This window comes from Gymnogyps californianus, chromosome 9, assembly GCF_018139145.2.
Source record: "Gymnogyps californianus isolate 813 chromosome 9, ASM1813914v2, whole genome shotgun sequence".
In the NCBI taxonomy this organism is placed as follows: domain Eukaryota; kingdom Metazoa; phylum Chordata; class Aves; order Accipitriformes; family Cathartidae; genus Gymnogyps; species Gymnogyps californianus.
Genome location: NC_059479.1, coordinates 287513 through 312110, shown reverse-complemented (window position 1 = coordinate 312110; position 24598 = coordinate 287513). Strand labels below are relative to the sequence as shown.

Sequence of the window (24598 nt, the reverse complement as noted above, 5' to 3'; positions counted from 1 at the left end):
ATGCTGGGCTCGGGACGCGGGGCTCGGGATGCGGGACTTGGGATGCTGAGCTCGGGATGCGGGGCTCGGGATGCGGGGCTCGGGATGCGGGACTCGGGATGCGGGGCTCGGGATGCTGAGCTCGGGATGCGGGACTCGGGACGCGGGGCTCGGGATGCTGGGCTCGGGATGCGGGGCTCGGGACGCGGGGCTCGGGATGCTGGGCTCGGGATGCTGAGCTCGGGACGCGGGGCTCGGGATGCTGGGCTCGGGATGCTGAGCTCGGGACGCGGGGCTCGGGATGCTGGGCTCGGGATGCGGGGCTCGGGACGCGGGGCTGTCCCCGCCGCCGCCGCCGCCGCCGCCGCCGCTGCCGCCGCCGCTCCACGTCCGTGGCTGCCGCCCCGCGCCGGGAGGGGGCGCCACCGCCCGGCCCCGCCCAGCCCCGCGCCCAGCCAATGGCCGGCGGGTCCCGCGCCGGGAGGAGCCGTCCCGCTGGCAGCGCCCCGCCCCTCCCGGCCGGGCCGGGCCGCCGGCCCCGCGCCCCGCGCCGCGCCGAGCCCGCTGGCCGGCCGCCGCGCCGGCACCGAGCGCGCAGCCGCCGCCAGCAGCCATGGGCCGCGCCGCGCCTCGGCCGCGGGCATGACAGCGCGGCCGCGCCCCGAGCTGCGCCGCGGGCTCCGCGCGGAGCCAGGCAAGTACCGCGGCCGCGCCGCTGCCCTTCCTCCGGCGGGCTGCGCGGAGCGGAGCGGAGGGAGGGGAGGGAGGGAGGGAGGGGAGGGGAGGGGAGGGGAGGAGGTGTCTCCTGCCCGATCCCCCCGGGGGCTGCGCTGCGGGGAGGGGGTGTCTCTTCGTCCCCTTCGCCAGCGGTGCCTGCACGTCGCGGGGGCCTCCTGCACGCTCCCCCGGAGGCGGCTGCGTGTCGGTGGCAGGGCCGCTCGGCTGTTGGCGCCCGGGATGCCGGCGGGTCTGCGGAGCCGGGTCGGGAGGCGCTGGACAAGTGCTGGGGAGGCACCGCTGCCAGCCCGGGGGGAGGCGGAGGTGTCCGGTTTCCTCAGCCCGGCTGCAGGAGGGGGGGAGGCGGGGGGGGGGGGGGGGGGTCATGGCGGGTGTCCGCACGTGTGCGTGGAGCTGGGGACCCGCTCGGCTTTGGACCGAGGCAGAGAGGAAACAACCTGAAAATCTCTGCAGCGCGGGGTTCTGAGAGCTGCTTGGCTTGAGGCGTGCTCACAGAGTCGCTTTTCCAGAGTGGTGGCGGAATCGCAGCGCTTTTGCATCCCAGTGTTATTGCAGGAGACCGGTCAAGTGCGCATTGCTTTGCGTTCGTGTCAGGACACAGTGACAGGCAAAGCAGTCCTCCTGTTACTGCCTCGTATTTTTAGACTCGCCAGGAGAAACTGCAGTCTCCTCTGGAGTGAGAGAAGCATGTGGCAGTCGCTCCAGCGGAGCAGGGAGCATGCTGGTGGGGAAGAGATGCTCAGTCTGTACTGAATGGCAGCTGCCCTTGGTGATTTTTTAAATGCAACAGAACGAACAATAGAATATCATATTAGCATGGGATTAGCCTGAAATAATGGAAAATAAGAGGGAAAACTGTAAACATTATTCAAAATGCCAGTTTGAAATTCTCAAACAAATCATCCAAAACAAACAGTAGCTGAGTGGAACTATTTTCTTTGCAGGGAGTTTCCACTGGAATAAATAGCAAGTTCTGTTAAAAAAAAATAAAAAATCTGCGACTAGTTGTAATACTTATAGTGCTTGCCAGGGGCTGGAGGGTGCCCACAACCAGAGAGATCCTTATGATCCAGAGTGATGTTTATTGCAGCTTTTGCTGCCAGTTCTTTAGAGACACTTGCAGTGTTGACCTATGGGCCCTACCTAAGACAGAGGTGTCTGTTTTTCCCTTTCCCTTCCCATCTTCTTCTACACTTAGAACATTCCTTAACATTCTTTTTCCTAACCAGACCTCTGTCTGCTGATGCCTTTGTGTAACCCAGACAAAGTGTTGCTGTGATGTGCCAACTCTACATTACCTGGAGAGATGGAAATTGAGGGCCTGTAACAGTATGTTCTTTGCCTCAGCATCGCAGCCGGTTGCCGGCTCGCACAGCCAGAGCAGTAGGGCCACGGACACCTGCTTCTGCAGGAGCATGGAGCTCCTACGTGGATTGTATTCCCTGGGATGCGTAGAGCACCACTGCACCTCAGCCTTCCCAGTGATTTCTTCAAGGACCTGGTCGTCAGTTTGTCCACCATGACTTTAAGCTAATTAAGCCACTGGTACTTGATGGGATACGTATAAATGGCAGTGTTGCTGCTCATGGGACAGCTGCCCAATGGCTTGCTGAGACCTGGCACAGCTCATGCCCAGCTGCAGGGAAGTTCCTGGGTGCGTTTCCTGAGCCCCTGGGCTGGTGCTCTCCAGGGCACACCTAAAGAGAAGTAAAGCATTTTTAGTTTGTGAGCCAGAGAGAAAGTGTCCAGGAAGCTGTTTGGATATGCGTAGACCTTTTAAACCTTCCCACCAAGGTTTGCAACTGAGCAGTTTTCTCAAAGATCTCACTGCCTATACACGCAGTTAGCTTGATTGGGAAGCCTATTTATTTAACGCCCTCTAGTGATGTTTTAAAAATTAACATAGATTCCTTTCAAGAGGAAAACAAATATTAAAGTTTATTGGTTTAAAAAGATTTACATTTTCTGAGAGTCAGCTGCTTCAGAGAATCCCTGTCAAACACAATACCACACTTTGGATGGGTGCGTAACCTGGTTTTGGATAGGCGTCTCTAGCCACGGAGACATAATGGTAGTCTCCGCCTCCCCTGCGGACTCTCAGTGGTGCTCAGTGAAGGTCTTTCCATCAACAGCACTGGACACAGTTCCTTCCTCTTGACCTGTCTTTAAGTGCTGCTGCACTTCAGGTTTTGGCCGAACCCGCATGTCGATCGCTTAATGTGGCTCTGGTCTAGGTGAGCTTGGCATTTGCAGAAGGGACCATTTATGCTTCTTAGTGCTTCACTTTTGTTCATTGTAATTCAGCTAGGCTGGCCCCAGAAATGGGAAGTGTGTGGCCTTGTCTTTGCAGAGGAGCTAGCTCCAGGGGCTAGAACTCTTTTAGATTGTAACCAGGGGATGCGACTCGAGCATCTGTGTAGTCAGATTGGGTTTACTTCATAGGTATGGGAGATGTTGAGGAATGTACCATTGATATGGTTTCTCCTAATTAGCCGGAAGATGTAGTGGATGTTTGTTCTTCATGACTAGCCATGAGGGATCTCAGATCCTCTCCTGCTTGTAATATGGAAGATTCTGATTTGCAGCTCTGATGCAGAGATCCTTCTTGTGGATCCTTTCCTAGTCCCTTGGGGACAGCATTACACCAGCACACCATACTCCACCTTCCTGCCTGCCACAGGTTCACCACCCCTCTGCTGTTTCACCTCTGTCATGCCAGCATCCTCACAAACACCCCCAGACTCCTGTATTTGTTCTGTTCTCCTTCATCCACATGTTACTCACTCCTCCACCCTTGCCAGTGCCACAGTCACAGCAAGTAGCACCCCAGCAGATCCAAATATACACGCATCTCCGAAAATGCCCACAGCGGCACTCGGCCACTCGTGCTGTTACTCGCCTGTGTCCTGTTTACAGCTGCGTACAGTCACTCCTACGTCGGACTGCACCCGTCTCAAACGAACCCCCCCGGCAGCCTCCGGAGCACCAGCAGCACATCGCCCGTTTGGCAGCGCTGCTCAGGAGACAACCCCTATCCTCTGGCTGGAAGCTGATGTGCAGAGGTCGTCTGGAGGTGGTACTAAAGTGTGGTACACATCTGATCTGCATGGCTGGTCTCTCAGCTAAGACAGGAAATCTGCCTTGCCAGCTCCCCACCTCTCCACGTGCTTCTGGTTAGGGACCTGGCATCTCCTCAGCATATTCTCTTTGACTTGTCTGTGAAAGTGTCATCAATATGAGTACTTACGCCTAGTAGAGTGAACAGCAAGTCTGCTTAACAGCACCTTCTCCATTTCAGCCAGAGGTTGAGACTGTGGCAGTCACTGTGATTTAAAAAAAAAACAAAACCAAAAAACAATAAACCCACTTCTGTTCATCTTCCACTTCTCCACATTTTCTCCTGAGGGATCTTAGAGCTGTGGGAAAAAGGACTGGCACAGGGGTGGGTGCACATGGGCGCAGGGGATCAACCCCTCTTGTCTTGTCTCCACGGTGCTGCCCTCCTCGTGTTCCCCTGCGAGCAAATGGCAGGACAGATAAGGACATGAAAGTTTCCAAAACCTGGCGCCCATAGTTAGCCCCTCTGAAAACAAGTAGGGTGGAGTCCAGCTTGTGGTATGTGAGAGAGAAACTGAAGCAAAACAGGATGTTTTTGTGATTTAAAACTTGTTTTTCATAATTCCTATTGCAAGGCTTGTTTTGGTTTGGTTTTGAAGTGGCCTGCCACATTTATGGGGAAATTTATCAGCCAAAGAGCTTTGTGCATGTATGTGTGTGTATGCAGATGTGTATGTGCACGTGTGCTTGCGTAGGGAGAGCAAATGAAGAGGCTACTACTCAGCCTCAGGACAATCTTCTACCTGAAAATTAATAAAACCAATAAGGACTAACAGCTAAGTGATGGAAAAATATAAATTCCATCTATGTAGCTCTTCTGTAAATCTTGCTGGACAATTGTTTTCTGCTCTGAACACCTCAAAATTGGAAAGATTCTATCAAATTATAAAGTATTTATCAAAGACCCACAAAAATGAGGTGTAAGGGGCAGATTAGGAAGCCTTTGGGGTTGTTTGTACCCCATAACGTGTCCTATATTTGGCCTAGTTTCAGCTGATACAGTTTTCACGCTAGTTCCTGTAGAGGTTAAGGCAAAAGTGAAAAAGAAATACTGGGAGAAGTGAAGGCGGGGGATAATATATGAATCAGAATAAGTGTCTTTAAATAGAATGTTTCTCAGGGTTTTCCACTGGCTGCCCCTTCAGGCTGCGCCAGAAATAGAGGCACAGCGAGTGACATCTCCGAAAAGCCCCATGGCCGCTTGCTGTCCCCCCTGCCAGCGCAGGCTGGGTGCTCCCGGGAGGAGGTGCAGCCTCCGTGTCGCAGTGCCTCCTGTCAGCCCGTCTGTCCCACAGAGCAAAAACACCTCCTTGACCCCAGCCTGTGCCCTTGCATGGGCTATGAAGAGTCATTATGCTATCTAGCCTTTGTCTGATTCATTGGAGATGCTGTACCCACTCTTACATATCCTAGCCTCTCTGCAAAGCACTGGCATTTGATCATTGACTTCAGTGGAACAAGACATTCTCTGCCTTAATCGTTTCTTCTCCTTGGCTCATCTATGAGTTTCTGCAGTAGCTTGCAGCAGTTGCTCCTATGGAATAATTATAACAGCCTCGTGTAAGGAACTTGATTCCACTCCTTATCTTTTTCCACCTCTCGTGCCATCGAAGAACTGGGACATGTTCTTTAAGGCCACACAACTTGACTTGCATTGGTTCATAGCAAGAGCTTTCTACTGTAAGAATGTGCATATTTCTTTGTTAGCCTCACTTGGCAAACTATCCTCTGGCCTCCAGGTTGTTTGATCTGTGAGCTCTTCATCCTCCGTGATTCGCTTCCCTCCTTCCCTTTCTCAGTCCGCTGGCAGCTCTTCAGGCTGTGTTCTCAGGCCCCTCCTTCGCACCTTCTTTTGTACATGGGCTCAGCTCACACAGTGCTCCCGCCTGCCTTTCCGTTCTTGACCTTTGCCCAGCTGCTCAGCAATGTCTCTCTCTTGGCCTCTGTCACTGTTCAACCCTTAATGTCTTCCTGCAACTCCAAAAACTGGCAAAAAAGTGCAATTGTTTAAGCCACAGTCTACTTTCATTTGCCCAGCTCGTGTAACTTTAGACTTCCAGCTCCACTGTAATTCATGATGTTTGGATCCTCGTTTGAGGCTAGGATGCCTATTTTTCATTTCCATCAACTGCAAAATTCTGTGGGATTAAATCCTACAATTCAGCACAAACCTATTGTGAGTTTTGAGGAGGAGTTCGACAGTGAATGTTACTAATAAGTGCGTTGCCCGTCCTGATGCTGACAGGCAGATGAGCAAGCAACAGAAAGAGGAAAATGCCTTTCATGGCGTGTGTGCTAGCAGAGGTGCTGCTGATTAACCCATTTTTCAGCCAGCCAGCTCTGAGAATGCCATTTAACAACCCCAACTCTGTATAATGCTAACGGGATGCTTATAAGGCATAAAAGGATTAATGTTGAGCTCTAACGAAATCCAGATGCACAGAGCTGCCTCTTTTCAAGGTCTTTTCCATGGCCAAGCTGCAAATAAAATGATTTAATCATTGTGAATAGATGAGAAACACCAGGCTTGCAACATGCGCTAGGTACTTAAACTCACAGGCACCAAAGGCTGCTGGCAGTTACCCGCTGGAGAGGATGGGGTCACCCACTGACCTCTGCCTGCAACAGCATCATCCGTGAGGTGGGAACTTGGGACCTTTCTCGGGGAGCACAACTCATGCACGTGTTTGCATTAGGGCTGGGGGAAGCTGGCTTGGAAACCAGCCTGCTTCTATCCCTAAGAGAAAGCCAAGGCAGGTATAAAGGTGGTGAGTGCCTGGTCAGTCTCTGTCAGGGGCGTGTTGGTGGACCACTAGCAACTTGGCAGCTTGCACTGGATGTGTGTCCCCGGAGAGGTGAGGATTCATACCACAGCGTTCAAGTGGAGATGCGCCGTCTGCTCAGCGGACCTGAAGCGTTACTGCCTCGTAAACTGTTTGTAGTTTACACTTTCTCTTCCTCGTGCAGTTTGTATCTTCCTATATCACACACCGAGCGTGGGTACTGTGCATTCCATGCGCTGGTAGTTAATCTGGGCCCTAGCAGGGGCTGGACCAGCATATTCAAGCTCAGAGGCCCTGCTTTGGAAAGGCTGAAGTAATTCTGGAGCTGGGCAGACCCAGCTGTCTATGAGTTTTTAATTTTTAATATGGCAGGAGGAGGAATTTTGAACCAAGAGAGGGGAAGAGAAGGGGGTTATTTTAAAGACACGAAGGAATGTGTTACATTTTTCTGTTCCTCAGGTTTGGCTGCTCTGCAAGTTTTTCATTTTGCCAAAGCTCAATTCAGTGAACTATTTATTTGCATTTTTAAAGAAAGAGCATGATTCTTAATTTACTTTGGCCTCAGTGATGAATTTTTATACTGTGAAACCCAGCAAGTTCCCGTCCAATGTTATATATACATCCCACTTTACAACAGAAACTTCTACCCCGAAGTACCAGCCTGAATTAAATGGTTTAAAGGGCTTTATAAAAGTGTGCTCCCACTGATTTCCCACATGAGTCTGATCAGTAGTCACCCCATAATTGTTTGATGCTATGCTCGTAATCAGAGCACGCCGCAGCTTGATGCTAGAGGCCATATATGTGTGTAGAACTATGTAGAGGTTTTCTTTAGAGCTACAGAGGCAAGAATTCCTCGTGAGAGGTTCCTGGGCTAGCTTTCAGCATTGGTTCAGAGGAAGGAAAGGGATGAGGAAAGAGTCCCGCTATAAAGTTCTATCAAAACATATAGGCGGAATCTGTTGCAGTGGGTTTTCACCATGGGAATAAGCATTGCAGGAGAATCCCAACAGGCGGCAGCTGTTTGGTCTAATCCATTGTCAGCAAATATTTCAAATTTACTCAGCCCTGGACATCAGAATTGCAACCAAACCATTGGGACCTCCAAGAAAAGGTGAAGAAATTTTACGAAACAAGGTTTTGCTTTTCCCACCACTTTTGGCGTCCTATGCCAGTACTAGCAGGGGGAAGCGCTTCCTCTAGCGGCTGTTAGTTTCTCGCCAGGCCAGAAGCACAAAGTACAGAAGTATTTCTAAATCAACATCAATATTTATTGATCTCTTCAGTTTCCATCAATTAGCAATTTGCCGTGCTGGCTACAGAGAAGAGACTTGCATTTGTGTTACTCAAAGTTTTTCAAATCGATATCGGTGCAAAAAAGACTTTCTCCGAGTGCACCCTTCAGATGTTCAGAGCCTGGTCCTGTCGAAGGTGATGGCTAACAATCATCCTCACCAGCAGTAAGCGTTTTTCTTGCACTCCTTTTTTTGTTGTTGTCCCAGAATACACAGACACACGCGCTCCTGCTGAACCTTCAGATTTGCAGAGAAAAGACCACCCGTGGATGTTTTCAGCAGCAGTTGCCCATAATTTTCACAGATTCTGTCCACCAACACCGTATCAGTGGGCTGAGGCTTGGAAACAGCAGGATTTTATTTTTTGTTCCTGTGTTCATCACTTTTCAGCTCTCTGTCCAGTACTGGATGCGCAGTGAGGAAGCACAGAGCTGCAGGTGGGCACCCAAGTGTTTACAGAGGCACAGCTGATGAACGGGAGCCGTGGCCTTGTCTTCCTGCTTAAAGCTTTTGGGCCCCTTTTTAGGTACCTGTCCTGCTGTTTGAGTGACAGCTGAGAGTTTCACTTTGTTTTAGGACCCTGGGCAATGCTGTTTCACGGGACCAAACCCTTGTGCTCATCCCCAGGCATGGATGCTCGTGGTGGAGGGCAGAGCCGTGCAGGCGAGGCTGTGTTCAGCAGGCAGAAACACAGACCCAAGCCTTGACAAATTCCAGGTGTCCTGATTTGGGGTCCAGCCCAGTGTCATTTAAGAGCACGGACCATTACAGCAGCCGTTCACAAGGACCCGCTTCAGTCGGGAAGACCTCTGGTGCTCCATGAGACAGCAGTCCCCTCCGTGCGTTGCAGGACATCGTCCCTCACTGCTGTCCGCTGTCGGTGTTGTTCCAGACTCCCGAGGAAGGCAGGCCCTGCAGGCACAAGTAGTCCATGGGAGCAGGGGAAAAAAGTAGCATGGAACAGATTAGTGTGAGTCAAACTATCCCCCAGCCACCTCCGAGTGGAAAACCCACTCGGCCTTTGGCAGCCGAGAATTGTTTCTCCCAGTCCCCCTTATATGAGACATTTTAAAATAAACCAGCAGGGCTCCATTTCTTGGAAGGAAAAGGAAATGTTTCAGAGGGTGTCCTTGCAAACTGATTTACTGCCATCAGGCTCTGCATATTTTAAGAAATGTTTGGAGCCACATTTTAGCAGTAAGGGAGAGGGAAGCAATTAGTGAAACAACACAGGAAGATGAACTTGTGTGAAATGGCTCAGATAAATATTTACACCCAAGTTTCTTAGCTCTGAGTTCACATTAAACCCTGCCCTGTCTCTCTGAAGGGACTCACATCCACAAAAAAATACTGGGCTGTGGTGACCCAACATTATTTTACACTTCCTCCTCTGATTAATTAGGCTAATTATGGATCTTAAGGAATTCAAAGGTTTAAAGTGGTGGCAGGAGAGTTAAAGATTGTCCCTAGCATTTGCAAGGAAATGTTAATGCTTTACTATATGCCTGTGCTGGCAAAATTCACCCCAAAGAGCTCGTAAAACAGCTGCACTTTTTTTCTTCTCTTCTGGGCACTGAATTTTCACCCTATGCAAAATGAAGTAGCACAAACTATTAAAATATAAATGGACAGACACAAATGTCCTTACCTAACATGAAGGAATATGGAAAAATGAGGCTGGATGGATTGGAACAGCGTTGCATTAGCCAGAAAACGGAATGGACTGCCAGAGGCTCAGGGTAGCAGGAGGCATAGGGCAGTTAGCGTAACGTTAATTGGGCTGCATCAGCAGTTAATACTGCTCCTTGTTAGGTGGGGTGAGTCATCTGTGTCATGGAAAAGCTTCTTCTAGCCCCAATGGTAGCAAAGGGACCTGTTTCTTCAGACAGGTAGATGATGGCAAATGTTTAGGTATCAGGAATTCCTGATAATATTCCATGTGATTTGATCTGCTCTGATTCTGTCTGCTCACAAATGATGTTGGTCTGTGCTTTTGGATAAGCTCCCAGGGCAAGAACTGTGTCTGTCTTCTTTTTTGCAGTGAAAATGTCGCAATAATGACTCTGGGGGAATATACCTTACGATCTGAGGAGAAAGGACACCTAGCTTAGACCTCTCCCAGAAGGAAGACCTAGCTTCCAAGCCTAGCTCTGCCACTACTTCTCTGCATCGCTGTGGGCATGTTACTTAAATCTTCATTCTGAGCCACAGTTTCTCGATTTCCAAGCAGTCACTTCGAAACTGGAGTAGAGATGTATGGGATAAGAGTAAGGAAGGGCTTGGTTGAGTAATGACTGTAATGTGTTTTAGAGCCCGCCAGCTGGAAGATGTCATGGTGAAGCACAATAGTTATGTAGAGGGAAAAGCAGAAAGTCACTTTGCTAAGGCCACCACTGTCTCGGAAACAGGCTGTGTCCATCCTCTGGCAGCACTGGCAGCTAATCATGGTCCCAGCAGAGCTCCTCAGTTGGCCACCTGCTCGTGGGCATGTACAGCAGTGGGCATTCCTCTACACATGTAGGGTTTGCTTCTCTTCCCCTATTCACCTGCCCTGACGTGTCTCTAGAGCAGCCACGAAGGCCTCGTGTCCCGCAGGGATGCTCGCGTGGCAACTGCTTGGGAGTTGGGAACGGGGTGGTGTCGCAGCACAATGTGCGGAGCTGCTCCTGCAGTTGCCGAAAACGTTACTGTCCCTGGGGTGAGAAACCTGGTGGCACAGCTGGTGGGTGAGCACCATGAGCTGGATGCCGTAGCCTGCTTCATCTTCTCCTGGCTATTCTGTGTAGCGGGAAAAGGCCCATCTGGTGTCTGGGGTGGAATGTCCGACGGAGGTGTGACATTTGCCTGCAGGGCCTGACTCTGCTCCGAGGCAGAGAGCATGGGTGGAGACAGGCTGACGGATCCTCCTTGCTGTGTGTTCAGTCCTCATGAAGGACGTTTCCACTGTGGACTGCGGGGCGGTATGGACGTACCAGGCTAGTTTTAAGTGTGCTAGCTAGCCCCATTTCTTGGCAGAGGCTCTGCAGAGTTTCATCCTACTATTTCTACACTGCTACTTGTTTTCAGACTGGCTTTTCCATCTCTCTTTCAGTGATGACATACCTAATGGCCAAAGCAGAGCTACCCAGGAGCCTTCTTGCAGTGTATTTTTTCCCTGGGAAATGCAGATTAATTGAAAACAAACATTTTATCGAAACACACTGCTTTGGAATAGCCTTCCAGTAAAATGAAGGGAGGGCTCTGAAGGAACTCTTCCTGCCACACAGGATCTTAAAGCTTCTTGCCAGGCAAGTTTCCACTGGAAAATGTCCTCAATTCATGCCAGCTTACCCTCCCAGCCCCATGGTCTGCAGCTTTGCGGCAGCCCTATCATGTGGATTAACCCAGAAATTCAAAGTCCTGTAGATCTGTCACATCTTACCGTGCAGGTGCATCCAGGCAGCCCTGGCCTTGCAGGTGCCCAAGCCTACCAGCTCCTTGGCTGTGTTTACCTCCCCCATTTGGTCTGGAAGCATCAGGGTCTCTGGTCCATGCCAGCATATCCTACAGTGTTTTGTAGCATCAGCAGCTCATGAGTGGCAGAGACGTGTTTCCCTGCGGCTTTGCACAGACTGACGGAGATGAGTCTGACCGGGCGGCTTCACACTGCTGCTAGCAGAGCGCACCAGTCTTGTCAACTTGCAGCAGATGCTAGGTTCAAAGAAGGTACATGGTGTTTTTGAAGACACAGTGTATCAATGTTTCTGAAACAAATACTTCAATTTATGTTTTGCAGAAAAATTGCACTATTAAAAAATTTTTGTTTTCATTTCTGAATGTGAACTAAACCAAATAGCAGCATTCCAGTGCCACAGACACTGCAAGCTTTGACCACCTATTGACAGAAGGAAAACCCACCCTGTTCTAAGCAGGTGTCGTTATTTTCCAGCTCCATCCCACCTTAACTATCTGAAGAACAACATTCAAGTGCAGAGGTCAGTGGGGCGGAAAAAAACCCGCTCATGCGAGCCAGCTGAGCCGATAGTGTAGGCCATACATGGGTTTGGAATGAGGGGCATTAGACTCAGAACCTCCCCAGTGCCAAGAAATACACAGCTAAAATTGGCAGCTCAGAAATGAGTAATGCATAAACACGGTCCAGAGCGTTGCAAGTGTTCAAGCACTTTCAGAGTATGTTGGGTAAATGAGTATCTGTTTCCATGGCATCGAAACAGCCCAGAGATTACGCCGTGTCCCTTTGGCGGTTCTCTGATTCCAGTGCCTGGTTAATGTGAGCAGAGCTGACTTCCAGCAAAAGCACTCCCTGGCTCTAACGTGGAGGAGCACAGCAAAGTCCCCTTCATCCGAAAGCGATGCTCGTGGGGAGAGCCTGCATGATGCTGCCAGCACCCAGGCGAGCCCCGGGCTGTGGACCACCGGCCGCCCCCTCCCAGCACTGCCAGCTCTGCTCACGCGGAGCCGTTGGGCAGGAGGGTGAGGGGCTGTGGCCGCTCCAGAGAGCTCCTGCATCAGACAGAGGCCTCGTGGTGTTTCTTCTGTGTAGTGAGGTGAGAGGGTTTTTTGCAAGAAAACCTTAAAACTGTAGACCTTAGAAACATGCGGGATTCGGAGCACATTTTACATGGCACTGGAAGAACACTCAAGGTGTTAGGAGACTCTGTCCTTGTCCAGCAGCCTCTTACGGAAACATCATTTACGTGGGCTAGCCCATACAAACCAAAATTGTTTAAAATGGGGTACACAGCTAGGTTCTCCCAAGCAGGAGAGGAGGAAATAAGCAACTATTTTACCTTGCATGGCTATTGAAAGCAAAGGCAGAACAATTTATTATTCCTCTATTAAATATACAAATCAAGTATGTTAATCATGAAATTATGCCAATTAGTTGTGTCCCGTTCCCTCAGTAAGATGCCACTCGTGTGATCTTGTGGCCATCATCTCAATGATGTCCTGCCAAGGATACTTGACTGGCTAGGGTCAAAGAGACTTTGCTGAGGGCGTGGAAGACAATTTTCTGGTTTGCCTAGCGTCTGTTTGGGATCAGGCAACTGGACCTCTGGGCAACTGATGATCTCAGCATTTTATTTGGAGATAGCAAGTATGGGGAATACCGTGTGTCCTGAGGTCACAGCATTTCACTGGAAACCCAAAGTTCTGTCTTTGTGAGACTTCCACGGGTAGTCCGGTGCCTGCTGGAAGTGGTGCTAGTGAACAGGTCCTCAGATTCCTCCGGAGGAGTGCAATGGGTGGGCAAAGACAAGGCTTCTTGGAAGGCATTGCTGCCACCATTCAGATACAATCTGAAACCATTCCTAATGGTCAGGAGAAGAAATCCACCAGTACTGACTCTCTGATATCTCCCCTGAAATTTATTCTGAGTAAAATGTCCTCCTACACTACACTCACGTCATGTATGTCACTGGTACTCCTTACCACGTTGTACCACAGAGGAGACTAGTTTTGGAGTGGCCAAAATGATTGCTTTACCTACAGTAAGGTTATTATGTGCCGTAGGATTCTTCGGCACGGAAGATACTCTCGTGTGCGAGGTTTTATTACAGTGCCGTTCAAGACGTTACTGCACTGGCACAAAGATGCATCCGATCGCCCTGCGTGCCTGCTGTATTCATGCAAGTGACTTTTGCAGCTGACAGCTTCCTGGGGTTTTCCACCAGGCAACCACACCCAGCCTTTCTTCCTACCCTAGGATACTGCATGACTGATGCTTGGCTGTACTATGTTTTGTAGGAACATTTTATCCTATTAAGGCACCTCTGAAAGCCAGATGTTCTGTTTTAGTAGGGACTCTATTTTTTTTAAAACAAACATTTTTGAGCTGGTGTTATTTTTATTTAGTTCTCTCTTGTGAAACTTCCGAAGGCGGATCTTTGCTTGGCAAGGTCATATCAGGGAATGAGGGAGAAATTGCCGTTCCTCTCTCACTATCTACATATATACACGTACAAAAGGAATCTACTTAGAGAGCACTACTGATGTTGCAAAGCTGAATATTCATACATTAGGAGATTGCCTTATTAAATTGCGCTTGCAGTCCCACTCCAACTTTGAGTTACATGATCATACACTCTTTTTCACAAAGTTGTCTGTGCTCTGGAGGGCTCTGCCGGAGCTGGTCAGGGAATGAATCAGGAGTCTGTGTTGTAGAAAGCTCTTGCCTGTAGAATTCCCTGGTCTTTTGTCGCAGAAGTCAGAAGGTGTATTGTAAACGAAATGGGACATGAGGAGGAGTGCCCTTTCCCTGGGACCTGGACTCCCTGCCAGCCTCTGCCACAGATTTCCTTTCTGCAGTGTGGTAAATCACTTCCACCAACTTTTGAAGTGGCCACTAATGCCCTGTTCTTAATTTCTGGGATTCCTCACATAAGTCCCTGGAGACAGACTTATAGCCACGCTGAGCCCCTGTAGCTCCAGCGGCAGTGAGCAGGAACAGTGCTTCAAACCAGCCCCCTCAGCCAACCTTTCTGTCTGCTCAGAAACACCAGGTCCAATGTGTTGAACACCAGGCGCTCAGATTCACTGTAATCGCTTTGTTCTTGGCCTTTCCATCAGTGAAATGAGGATAATACCTTCCTCTAACATCATAAGAATGTCATGTTAATGCGGTTATAAGGTACTGAGCTGTAATAGCGTTGTGTACTCAGAGATGGGACTAATGAGCTCGCATGCAACGAATATTTCTGCATTCAGCACAGAGTTTGAAAAGTATACAGTTAATAAAAGGAACACACTTTCTCCGTAGGACCTCTCCTCAACCAGCAATCCTGGTTTCTTTCCTTCTTAGGATATTCCATATTTTGATACGTTCAGAAGTCAAAAGATCAATAATTCTCAGCATAGTCTAAACTTCCCGGTACTTACAGCTCTAATACAGGCAAATGCTGAAATTAGAAATGAGCCGTGGGACAGATTTTCCTATGCTTACTAAGCAAGAGCCACTGATGTAAGGATTTCTCTCCCAGGCTAAAATCTGTCATCTTTCTCCAGCAGAAAATTCATGTAGCAAATACAAGGAGACCTGTGACCTTCATGTGTATACATTGACATGGATGGTTATCATGTCTAACACACAAGTCTCACCATTAAAGTCACCTCATTTCTGTGTTATACAAGACTTGGTGGCTGTGGCTGTTAAAAAAGATACAAGTGTCTTGAGGTTACACTGCCTGGAGAGGGGCCTAATAACAGTCTATTTGCTGAGTCTGTAAATCATGGAAAATGAAGATAGAGAAAAATCTACTAAGTAACCTCATCCATTCCTTCAGCCCATAAAATATGGCTCCCTACAGTATTATATGCTGTTCATAGCTTTGTCAAGTCCAGTTTTAAATTGGATTTCTATACCTTTCCTTAGCAAACTATTCCATGGCATGAGTGTTAGGAAGTTTTTCCTGACATTCAGCCTGTGGGTTTTTTCTCTGCTTTGAATTTCGGCTGTGAAAACTGGAAGCATTTCAAGTTAGGAAAGTTTTAAGTGTCCCACATAAATGTCAGAGTTGACAAGTGTTTTAATAATAAGGAAGGGGAGGGAGGTGTCTAAAAGCACAGATCATGGCTCTCAGTGCTGAGGTTTCATGAGTGTTAACTAGATAAAAAGAGAACTTGTAGAGTGCAATGAGCAGATCTGCTTTCAAGGTGGCCAGGCTAACTGGAATGTCTTTTTGTCTTGCAGAAGATGAAGCCCATAGTCCAAAGAAGACGATCTACCCCTTCGGCCATTACTAAAGCTCTCGGCAAGTCAAAGTACCATTCCAGGTAGAGGAAATACCTTTCTGACTCCTTTTTCCACCTTTCTGCCTATATGTACTGAAATCAAACTGGTTTTCAAATTCATTTAACGGTGTCGAGGGCAATTTGTTTGTGGGCAGATATGGAAGAGTTTCTGGAATGGCATCGTGCTCAGCAATAAAAGCTGAGGGAAAGGAGGAGGATGGGGGGACATTAATGTTATGGCGTTTGTCTTCCCAAGTAACTGCTACGTGTGCTGAGGCCCTGCTTCCCAGGCAGAGGCTGGACATCTGCCTGCCAATGGGAAGTAATGCATGAATTCCTCTTTTTTCCCATCTTATTTTCTCCCCCTGTCCTGTTGGGAGGGAGTGAGAGAGTGGCTGGGTGGGGGTCTGGCAGCCAGCTCAGGTCAATCCACTGCACAAGGCTAGCTGGTTTTCAATGCAGATAGTATTAGGTCTTGATATTTGATGCCTGTTATATCCAAGTATAAACACACCTGGACAATATTGCACAGTGCGGAGACACCCAAGTAAAATCGGGTACGAGAAACAGCATGTAAGTTTCTGTAGTGTGGTTTCCCTGTTGACCTGGCTGGGATAAATGAGCTCCAACACTTGTGTCCTTCAGCTCGGAGGGGTATGCACAGTGCCGGCAGTGCAGACCTCACCAGCGGGGTCCAGAGAGCGGAGCTGGGACTGGCTGGTAGAGTGCCCTTCCTCCATCCCTTGCAGAGCCATTCCCTGCCATCAGGGCATGAATAGGTCTCTAGGTAAGGAGAGGACCTGCTTTCCTGAGTTGTCAGCCTAGAGTTTTTCCCGAAATTCGCTTTCAGCTGGCAGCCCACGCTGCCTCCCTTTTGCCTGGTAGCATAACCAGTGCAGGGAGGCCAGCGTGCTCCTGCCAGGAGGGAGCAATGAGTCCCAGCTCACACACACAAAGTCCAGGGGACTTTTTTCCTCAGATGCAGTGACCAGGTCACTCATCACCACACACATGCTGTCTTGACGCTGGGACGTCATACCTCCTGAAGGAATAAGAGATTTTCCTTAAATATATATATGTGTGTACCTATGTATACATATATATGTGTGTGGTTTTTTAATATATATGTGTGTGTGTATATATATGTATATATATGTCCCCTGTGCTCGCAAACAGCAGAAAAAGCTCCATCCTCCCCCCTCTTGCCAGACTGCAAGTGAGACAAGCTTCCTCGTGTGCTTCTGGCTGAACAGTCAATGAGTGTTTGGCTGATGGATTCCTTGCTGTTTAGTCTACCCTCTCACCCGCCACAGGCAGTGGTATGAGAAACAGAAACAGAGATGCCCTAAGAAACGAAAGAGCCGATGCCACAGGAAGGACAGACAGAAGCTGCCGCTTCTGGGGAGCATCCTGGTGTTCCACCCCAGCATGTCCCTGCCCGGCCACCCCCTGGGGACTCGCCGCCGGAGACCTCTCTGGCCCCTGCTCCGTCTGCTGGACCACCGGCGGGAGGGCTGGCCCTGAGATCTGGCCGTGTCTCAGACGCGGATTCATCTGGGCACGTGAGGGGCCGGGGGCTGCCTCTGGGGTTGGAGGGAGCGCTGGGAAGTCTGCCCACAGCCTGCCAGCGCTGTGTAGGGTGGCATCAGCTCGGGATGTTTGGTGGGAGAGCCAGCAGATCCGGCCGTCCTCCAGGACAGTCGCGTCCCTGTCGGATGACGGCAACTTTCCCTTACTACCAGCTTGGGTAGTGAAAAGCTCCCTCTCTTGCCTGCGACTCCAGAGCACGGGGTGCTCTGCTGACGCTTTGCTCCTGCAGTTGTAAAGCACCAGGAGCGTCAGCAGATAGAGTCAGGTACAAACATGTCAGACATGCGGATCTTCTGTTGAAATACCACATGCTAGCCACGAGCCGAGCTCCTTGGTCCTTTAGTGGGAGCTGAGCCCTCTTCGACATCATCCCATCTTCCTCCTGCAGCACTGTGTAACTACTAGACACAGATAAGGGGATGCCACGCTCCTTTCTGCCTTGCTCTGATAGCAATCTTATAAATAACATTTCCTGAGGGATTTGTTTACTTTGATTTTTTTTCTTTGTAAGAAAGAGATGATAAAGCTGAACTGATTGACATTTCGATCCACATCAGCCCTCCTGAAGAATACCCCTTTTATATCACACCATAGGTAATTGATGCATAGTACATCCTGCTTTTCTGAAACAAGTGTGTGGGGTCAGTCTCGTAGGATCATTTAAAATAAAGGGCAGGACTGATTTTCATTTGGTTGTCTTCTGACCAAGTTATGTGGCTTCTTTGTCATTCCCCCCACCCCCTTCTAAACTGCACTAAAAAAAAGTAAAGAAGAGAAACAAATTCTTGACTTTATTTGGCTGGAGAATATCCTCATGAGGGAGGGAAGCTTTAAACGTTTCTCGTGATGGATTGCTATGGAGGGAGCTGGTACGATGCCATCTTTGCTTAGGCCACCAGAGTATTGGTGAGATTTTTTTTGCTATCCTGCTGTTGTGTTTACAAAGCTGTGTAACTCCTCCAGCTTTAGGAAATCCATTGCTGAGACTGTGAGATGGTGTGGCTCCCGCTGCTCAATTGACGCACATGGAAAGCTTTTAATATCAAGTTTAAAGGTGATTTAGCTTCTCACTCGTAGAGGCAACAGATGCATAAGCCAAGAATTCACTTGTTGGTGGCTGTGGAGTGGTGAGAAGGGGGAATTTCTGCTTGCAGGAGTGCAGGTGTTCCTGTGACTGGGGGATCATTTTAAAAAAGCAGCTACTGGCTAGCTGTATTAGCAGGAAATAAGGGTTTTACCTGAGTGAGAAATGACTCAAAAATTAATATTTCAGCAGCTTGACCTCCCCAGATTTGGTGTGGGCATTTAGGCAGTTTCCCATCTGTCCGAGGCTGGTAAAATTAATTGAGCAGAGGCAGGCAAATGCAGGTCATAAACAAGAGCAATAGGGGCAGTGCTGGGAGAAGCACGGGGCTATCGGGCTGTTCCAAAACAGTCGCCTGTGTCCAGTCACAAACCCCTGTGAGAAAAGCTTCTGACAAAGTCTTACGATTTTTCTTCCTCCTCCAGGGACACTACCCTTTCCTCTTCCCATTCAGACAATGGGCTGCCAAGTGGGGTGTTCAGCAGCCCAGGCTCCACTTTCATCCTGGACGAGCGAGTACAGCTAACCGTGGGCCTGCAGACACAGGAAAGACATTTGATCTTGTTCAGTGATGTGCTGGTCATCGCCAAGTCCAAGTAAGAGGAATTCACGCTCACTCCTTCTCCCCAGTATATGCTGTTGAAGCTAGGCTCTGAGCTGTTTGTGGAGCAGGCATCAAAACAACTCTTCTTTACAAATGTGGACCTAAAATGTGGCATCTCCCCCTTCCACCTCCAGAAATTCTTCTTGGTATTAATGTTTCACTCCATTTTCCTGAAGGAAAAGGTTGTCTAATTGGTTTTGCCCTTTCCCTTATGTGGCTTCTTAAAGAAATAGCATGAGGGCAAGAGGACAGAAAACTGACTCCTGGTCTGGCTACTTCTGCCACACATAAATTAAGAGCTTAGGAGACTTCAGTTATTAGCATAGACAGTAATTAGCCTAAATCACCATCTACCTGCATGTGGCTCTAGTGAATCACATTGCCCTAAGCCGCAGCTGTCCCACTGCAGCCACCAACCCCCAAATCCACTTGCAAAGCTTTCTTGTAGTGCCTCCACATGCCCAGACGTTTAGTTCTGGGGGGCTTGTTGCTGTCACTGCATCTGCATGACTGGAAGGTGGCATGACCAGACTCTGGAGGTCTAGATGTTAGGATCTGGCCTGAGAAACCCATAATTTGAATTGCAGATCCTCCTCCAGCCTGAAGCTGAAAAAGCAGGTGCATCTGAGTGAAGTGTGGACCGGCACGTGTCTCAGCGAAGTGACAGAGAAAAAGATGGCTCCCGAGAATTCGTTCGTCATCGGCTGGCCTACCACCAACTATGTTGTCACCTTCAGGTATCTCATCAGACACCAGACCTCCCTCTGCAGCCTGGGAGCTGCCCAAGTCTCCCACGTGTCGAAACAATGGCCGAGGCTACAGGGCCCTGAACTCTACTACAACCCTTCTCCCCTTTGAGTAGAGGACTTCCACTCACATTAGGCAGTGTGGTAAAAACTTAGATGTTGGGAGTCAGTCATCTTAGAAAGATATCTGCAGGATGGTCCCTGAGAGCCTTTTAGAGGGCCAACCCTTGCAAGTGTTGTTATAGCAAGGGCTAACCCTGCTGCAGAAGCATCCTGGAACATCGCAACCGAATCTGCCGTAGCAAACCGGCTTGTGCCATCATGTAACCTACAGGCATGTTGTTTCAGCACCTGCCAGCAGCCATTTCTGTAGGAGATTAGCCCTAGTTTGAGAATTTTTCATTACGAAGGACAGGTTAGTTATGTCAGTGAAAAACACTAAATGGCCTTGTGCCAGGATTAAATCCTTTATCCACCCCTAGCGTGGCATGGGCAGCTCCTGGGCAAACCTTCCTCCTGCCCTTGTCTGCCAGGGTGTCCCAAGCCCACAGCAACAAACTATAAAAATGGAGAAGTTCTTCAGGATGGCTCTGCACAAGCAGCACGGTCCAGAGCTTGCTTAGCCCTTGCTAACCCCAAAAATAGAAATGCAGGAGAGCATGGAGCAGGCTAGAGAGTAGCCCATTCATGTCCAAATGCCATCTCAAAGGCTGTCCCAATGTTGTGCCTGAGCTGATAAGGCTCACCAAAAAGCAGGCGAGCTTTTTATTACCTGGAGCTCAGTCCAGCCTGGCTAAATTGAATCTAGAGCTGGTATATCCACAGGGAGCTCAGGTCACTGCTGGCTCAGGCATCTCTGCTTCATACTCTCTTTTGCAAAGCAGAGAGGTCAGCAGTCTTCAAGGGTCGCTCTGTCCTCGGGGGTTCTGCTGGCACAGCTAGGAAGGGCTGATCTGGCCTGATGCTTTTCCTTCTGTGGGGCAGCTGCCTTGGTGGAAAAAGAAATGGGAACCATGCCATGGTTTCATACATGCTGTCTCATCATTTCCAAGGGTCAGGATGGTCTCTCCTGGGTGATGCATTCCTGATTAGGATTCATGCTCTGACATGCAAGCTGCCGTTTGTGTCTTAGTCCAAACTCAACAGCAGTTGCATTTCCTTCACGTCACTGCGACCTGGGTAACCCATGTTGGCAGCAGAAGCTTCTAGGAACGGCAGACCCTGGGAAGGAAATAATAGGAGAAAGAAAATAGCCATTAAAGGTCACTGCAAAAATAATAAGGGCCTCCAAGATGAGTTAACTCCAACATCACAGAAAGATATTTGTCCCTTATCTGAACACTCGCCAGCCTGGGCAGGAAACGTAGTCCAGTTTGTTGCTGGGATTTTTTTGTTATTATTATTTTTGTTATTTGTTAAAATAGGACAGAAGCAGGAAAGGACTGTGCTTTTGTTCCAGGGCTTTGCAGGAAGGAACTTTGACTTACAGCTATATATAAATGAAACTGGGTAGAGTTTCCAAAGGCTGTTACCCACTCAGCACTTGTTTGATGATCTGCCTCCCTTTTTATCTTCAGCTCAGCTGACGTGAAGGAACGATGGCTGTCAGCGTTACTGTGGTAAGTGACCCTCCTTTCATCCCCCTCCTGGGTGGTTCCTCTACAGTCCTCAGGGAAATTTGTCATGCTAGGTGCCGAGTTGCCCTCTGATTTTCAGCACATTAAGTGTCTAGCTACTGTTTGAAAAATCCACCTTTGAAACCTGAATGTAGAAGCCCCTGGGTAAAAGCAAAATTGGTGTTAACAGTCCAGAAAAGATGAAATCCACTAGAAGATAACATTGTTGGAGCACCTTTTTTCCTTTGGAGCTGGAGGTTGACTTTGCTAATCACTATGGAAATGTCACAAGTGTTACTGATTCTTCAGATATTTTTTGATTCGAACTAAAGTTTGTGTTTCATGGCATCTAGAGGCTACGGTTGTTTCTTTTTCATGTTATGTTTTTATATGTTGTTTCCACTGACATCCAGGCAGAAGTGTTTATATAGGTACAGAGAGGGGAAGAAGTCTCTTGATTTGTGGAGAACAGTAATGATCCTAAGGATGCTGGAAGGTGTTATGCTAGACACATCTATCTGCATTAAAGTACTGCCATGTGGGGTTTTGCTAGTCTGGGGTCTCCAGAAAGATAAAGAAGCCAGTAAGAGCATGTGACCACACTATGAACATTGCATGTTATTGTTACTGTCATAATTAATCTGTATTTATTATAGTGCCAAGGAGCAGGTCCCTTGGACGTCTTGGATCCAAATCTTAGGGTCCTTCTCAAGTTTGGTTGGGAAATTATATTCCCTCCCCTTTTCTTTGACTTTCAGGCATATCAGTAAGGTAAAACAGAATGAATATCTGAAGAATCTAACCCTTCAGATCTTTGTGCTGGATGCTGACAACTGTTCTTCTGTAAGTAAAGCTAAGAACCTGCTCATCAGACCAACGCCACATGGAGGTCTGTGGGGTGGGGGCGGGAAGGCAGGGCTGTGGTGCTGCTCCTGCTGCTATCCCTGTTTAAAATTCAAGTCCCACCTGAAAAGGTTTTAGAGAGTGTGCATCTGGGCAGCTGCATCCTTCCCACTGGAAGCCCACTCAGAGTTTTGGTTTGGGAAATCAGGAGGTAGCCAGACCCTTACCAAAGAGCAGTTAATTCTTAAGATTATTCTTGGCCTCTGGCTTCTTTTCTCTTTTCCTCCTGGTTCACTTCATAATTGGTGGTGGTTTGTGGTTAAGTGCCCAGTCATTCCTATTTTCAGTGCAGTAAGTTGAGGATATTGATCATGAAAGAGTCACTGGTGTGTTCTCCTGAATTAATTTAGTGGAACGTGTCCCAGTCTCTTCATATTAATAGCACACATTTCTAGGCTTCATGCCAAGCTTGGTGGGTCACATTTACCTCCTGGGGACTCCTCCCTCAGGGGGCAACCCCAGACACTCGTGGTTTATTAGCGTTGTGCCGTGTTCACCCTTTGGAGTGACAGTGGCACTACTATCAGTCAAATACTGATGTGATCAAATACAGCATCTGAACACCACCCACTTCCTGTGATTTCTACTGGATGAAATCTTTGGATGGTGTAATAAACCCATGACAGAAGAAGTAGCAGAGAACAGTTTTCACAATGTATAGCCATCACCCTTAACAAGGATTCCAATGTAGTTCAAATTAGTACAACTTTTCTAACCATGAACATTTAGTAAAGACCATCAATAGATAGATGAGTGACATTTTCCCCAGATTTTGCTACAAGAAACTGCAATCAAGCTTCATGCCTTCTGATTAGCTTCCTATATTTTCTCTGTTTTACTTTCTAGACTACCGCAGTCAATGTGTCCAATGTGGAAACTGCAGAGAGTGTGATGAAGAAGACCCTCCTACAGCTTGGACTTCCTGTAAGTGGCAGTTGCGTAGTCTGCCAGGTCTTAGCTAAGGAAGCTGGCAACGTCTGGTTTACAGGACAGTGCAGGTGTGGAGAAGTCTAGATTTGCTGCAGCTAACCAGTAAGGCATTAATACCGTCTGGACTACAAGGTGAAGCAATCTGTTTGTGTGGGTGCCAAGTATTAGAAACACAGACATGCTTATATGCCTACATTAAATTCAAACCTTGTATAATAAAGTCCTTTGGATTTCAGAGGACTTCAGTGCTTGCAATCCAGCATTAGGATTGAGCCAAGCTTGTCAAAGGACTATTAATATAGCCATGAAATACTGAACAAATCAGTGGTGTTATCAGATAAGCCTTGCCCATTGCAGTGGTCCAGCCTTTCCCATTACAGTGTTTAACAGGTAGCTTTGACAGTGTTCCAGTAGTTTAATACCAAGGAAGGTTGTGGAACATATTGCTAAAATAGGCCGGGAAACCATCATGTGGGTTTACATCCTGCTGGCTCTCAGTCTTTTCTTCTCCTGAACCTTTCCCTTCCGCTGTCAGACAGACGGACCCAGAGCGCTGTCCCTCCCAGCCATGCGGCTGTCCTGGGGACAGCCATGCATGTCTGGCTCCTTGGCCTGCTCAGCCGTTTGTTGCTGTCTGTTGCTTTCTGAGTGGAGTGTAACCTCGTGGACCCTCACCCTGGCCCCCTTCACCTAATATTTTTCTCTTCTCTGTTCCTCAACCGCCAGGGCAGGACAAGTGAACACCACCTCTGGGTGATCTCAGGAAAAGATGACCCTGCTTACCCTCTCATTGGTAAGAGCTCTCCCATTTTCCCTCAATTCTAGCACCACAGTGGTGCAGCCATTGCTCAGACTGTTTTGCCCTGTAGCATACTGCTTAGTTATGCCAAATGAGTAATCTCTGCATTAACTCTGCATGGTGTTTTCAGTGATAACCCAATAAATACATCCCCAGGCTCTCCAAGGAAGTTTATGCATGTTGGTTTCTGAAAGAGATCTTGCTCCAAAAACCATGTTGTCGTAGTAAGACTATTATTCTGGGGCTCTTTAGACTGCACATGTTTATTTGTGGGTGTTAATTGGTGTTTTCCAAGTCATCGTGGCACATGCTTACTTTTCGTATTCGTCCAATACATACTAGACTGTCGTAGGAAGCTAACTCCTACACAGAGCAATGCTTACAGTATTTTGGTAGTGCAGTGGGGCCCATAAGCCTATTAGTAAGGGCTTAAACCCAGTTAATAGTGCTTTGTCGCATAATGTTCTGGAGAGCTGCTAATGAAGAGTGGCTGGCCAGGTTTAACTGGATGAACGTATTTGTAAAGCAATGATCATATATATGCATAGATGTGCCCTGGCCTCTTTGGTCCACAGATGGAGGTTTTGAGCAACATTGCTTAGAGGCCCAGCTGCAGTGGGAGCCATTGGATGTGGCTGTTTCCTCCTGCCCAGATTTGGAGCTGTTTTCACATAGCTCTGCGT

General features: G+C 48.5%; 1 protein-coding gene across 1 annotated transcript in view; it reads left to right on the top strand.

Annotated features, from left to right (window-relative positions):
- The first annotated feature begins 639 nt into the window (after positions 1-639).
- LOC127019750 (rho GTPase-activating protein 20-like) overlaps positions 640-24598 on the top strand; it is a 31179-nt gene continuing 7220 nt past the window's right edge. Inside the window, exons 1-8 of the mRNA XM_050901954.1 lie at positions 640-673; positions 15603-15685; positions 18743-18913; positions 19509-19658; positions 21245-21286; positions 22042-22126; positions 23033-23110; positions 23843-23909. Of these exons, the coding sequence (XP_050757911.1) occupies positions 15606-15685; positions 18743-18913; positions 19509-19658; positions 21245-21286; positions 22042-22126; positions 23033-23110; positions 23843-23909 (673 nt within the window). The 5' untranslated portion in view covers positions 640-673; positions 15603-15605. The remainder of the gene's footprint in view (positions 674-15602; positions 15686-18742; positions 18914-19508; positions 19659-21244; positions 21287-22041; positions 22127-23032; positions 23111-23842; positions 23910-24598) is intronic.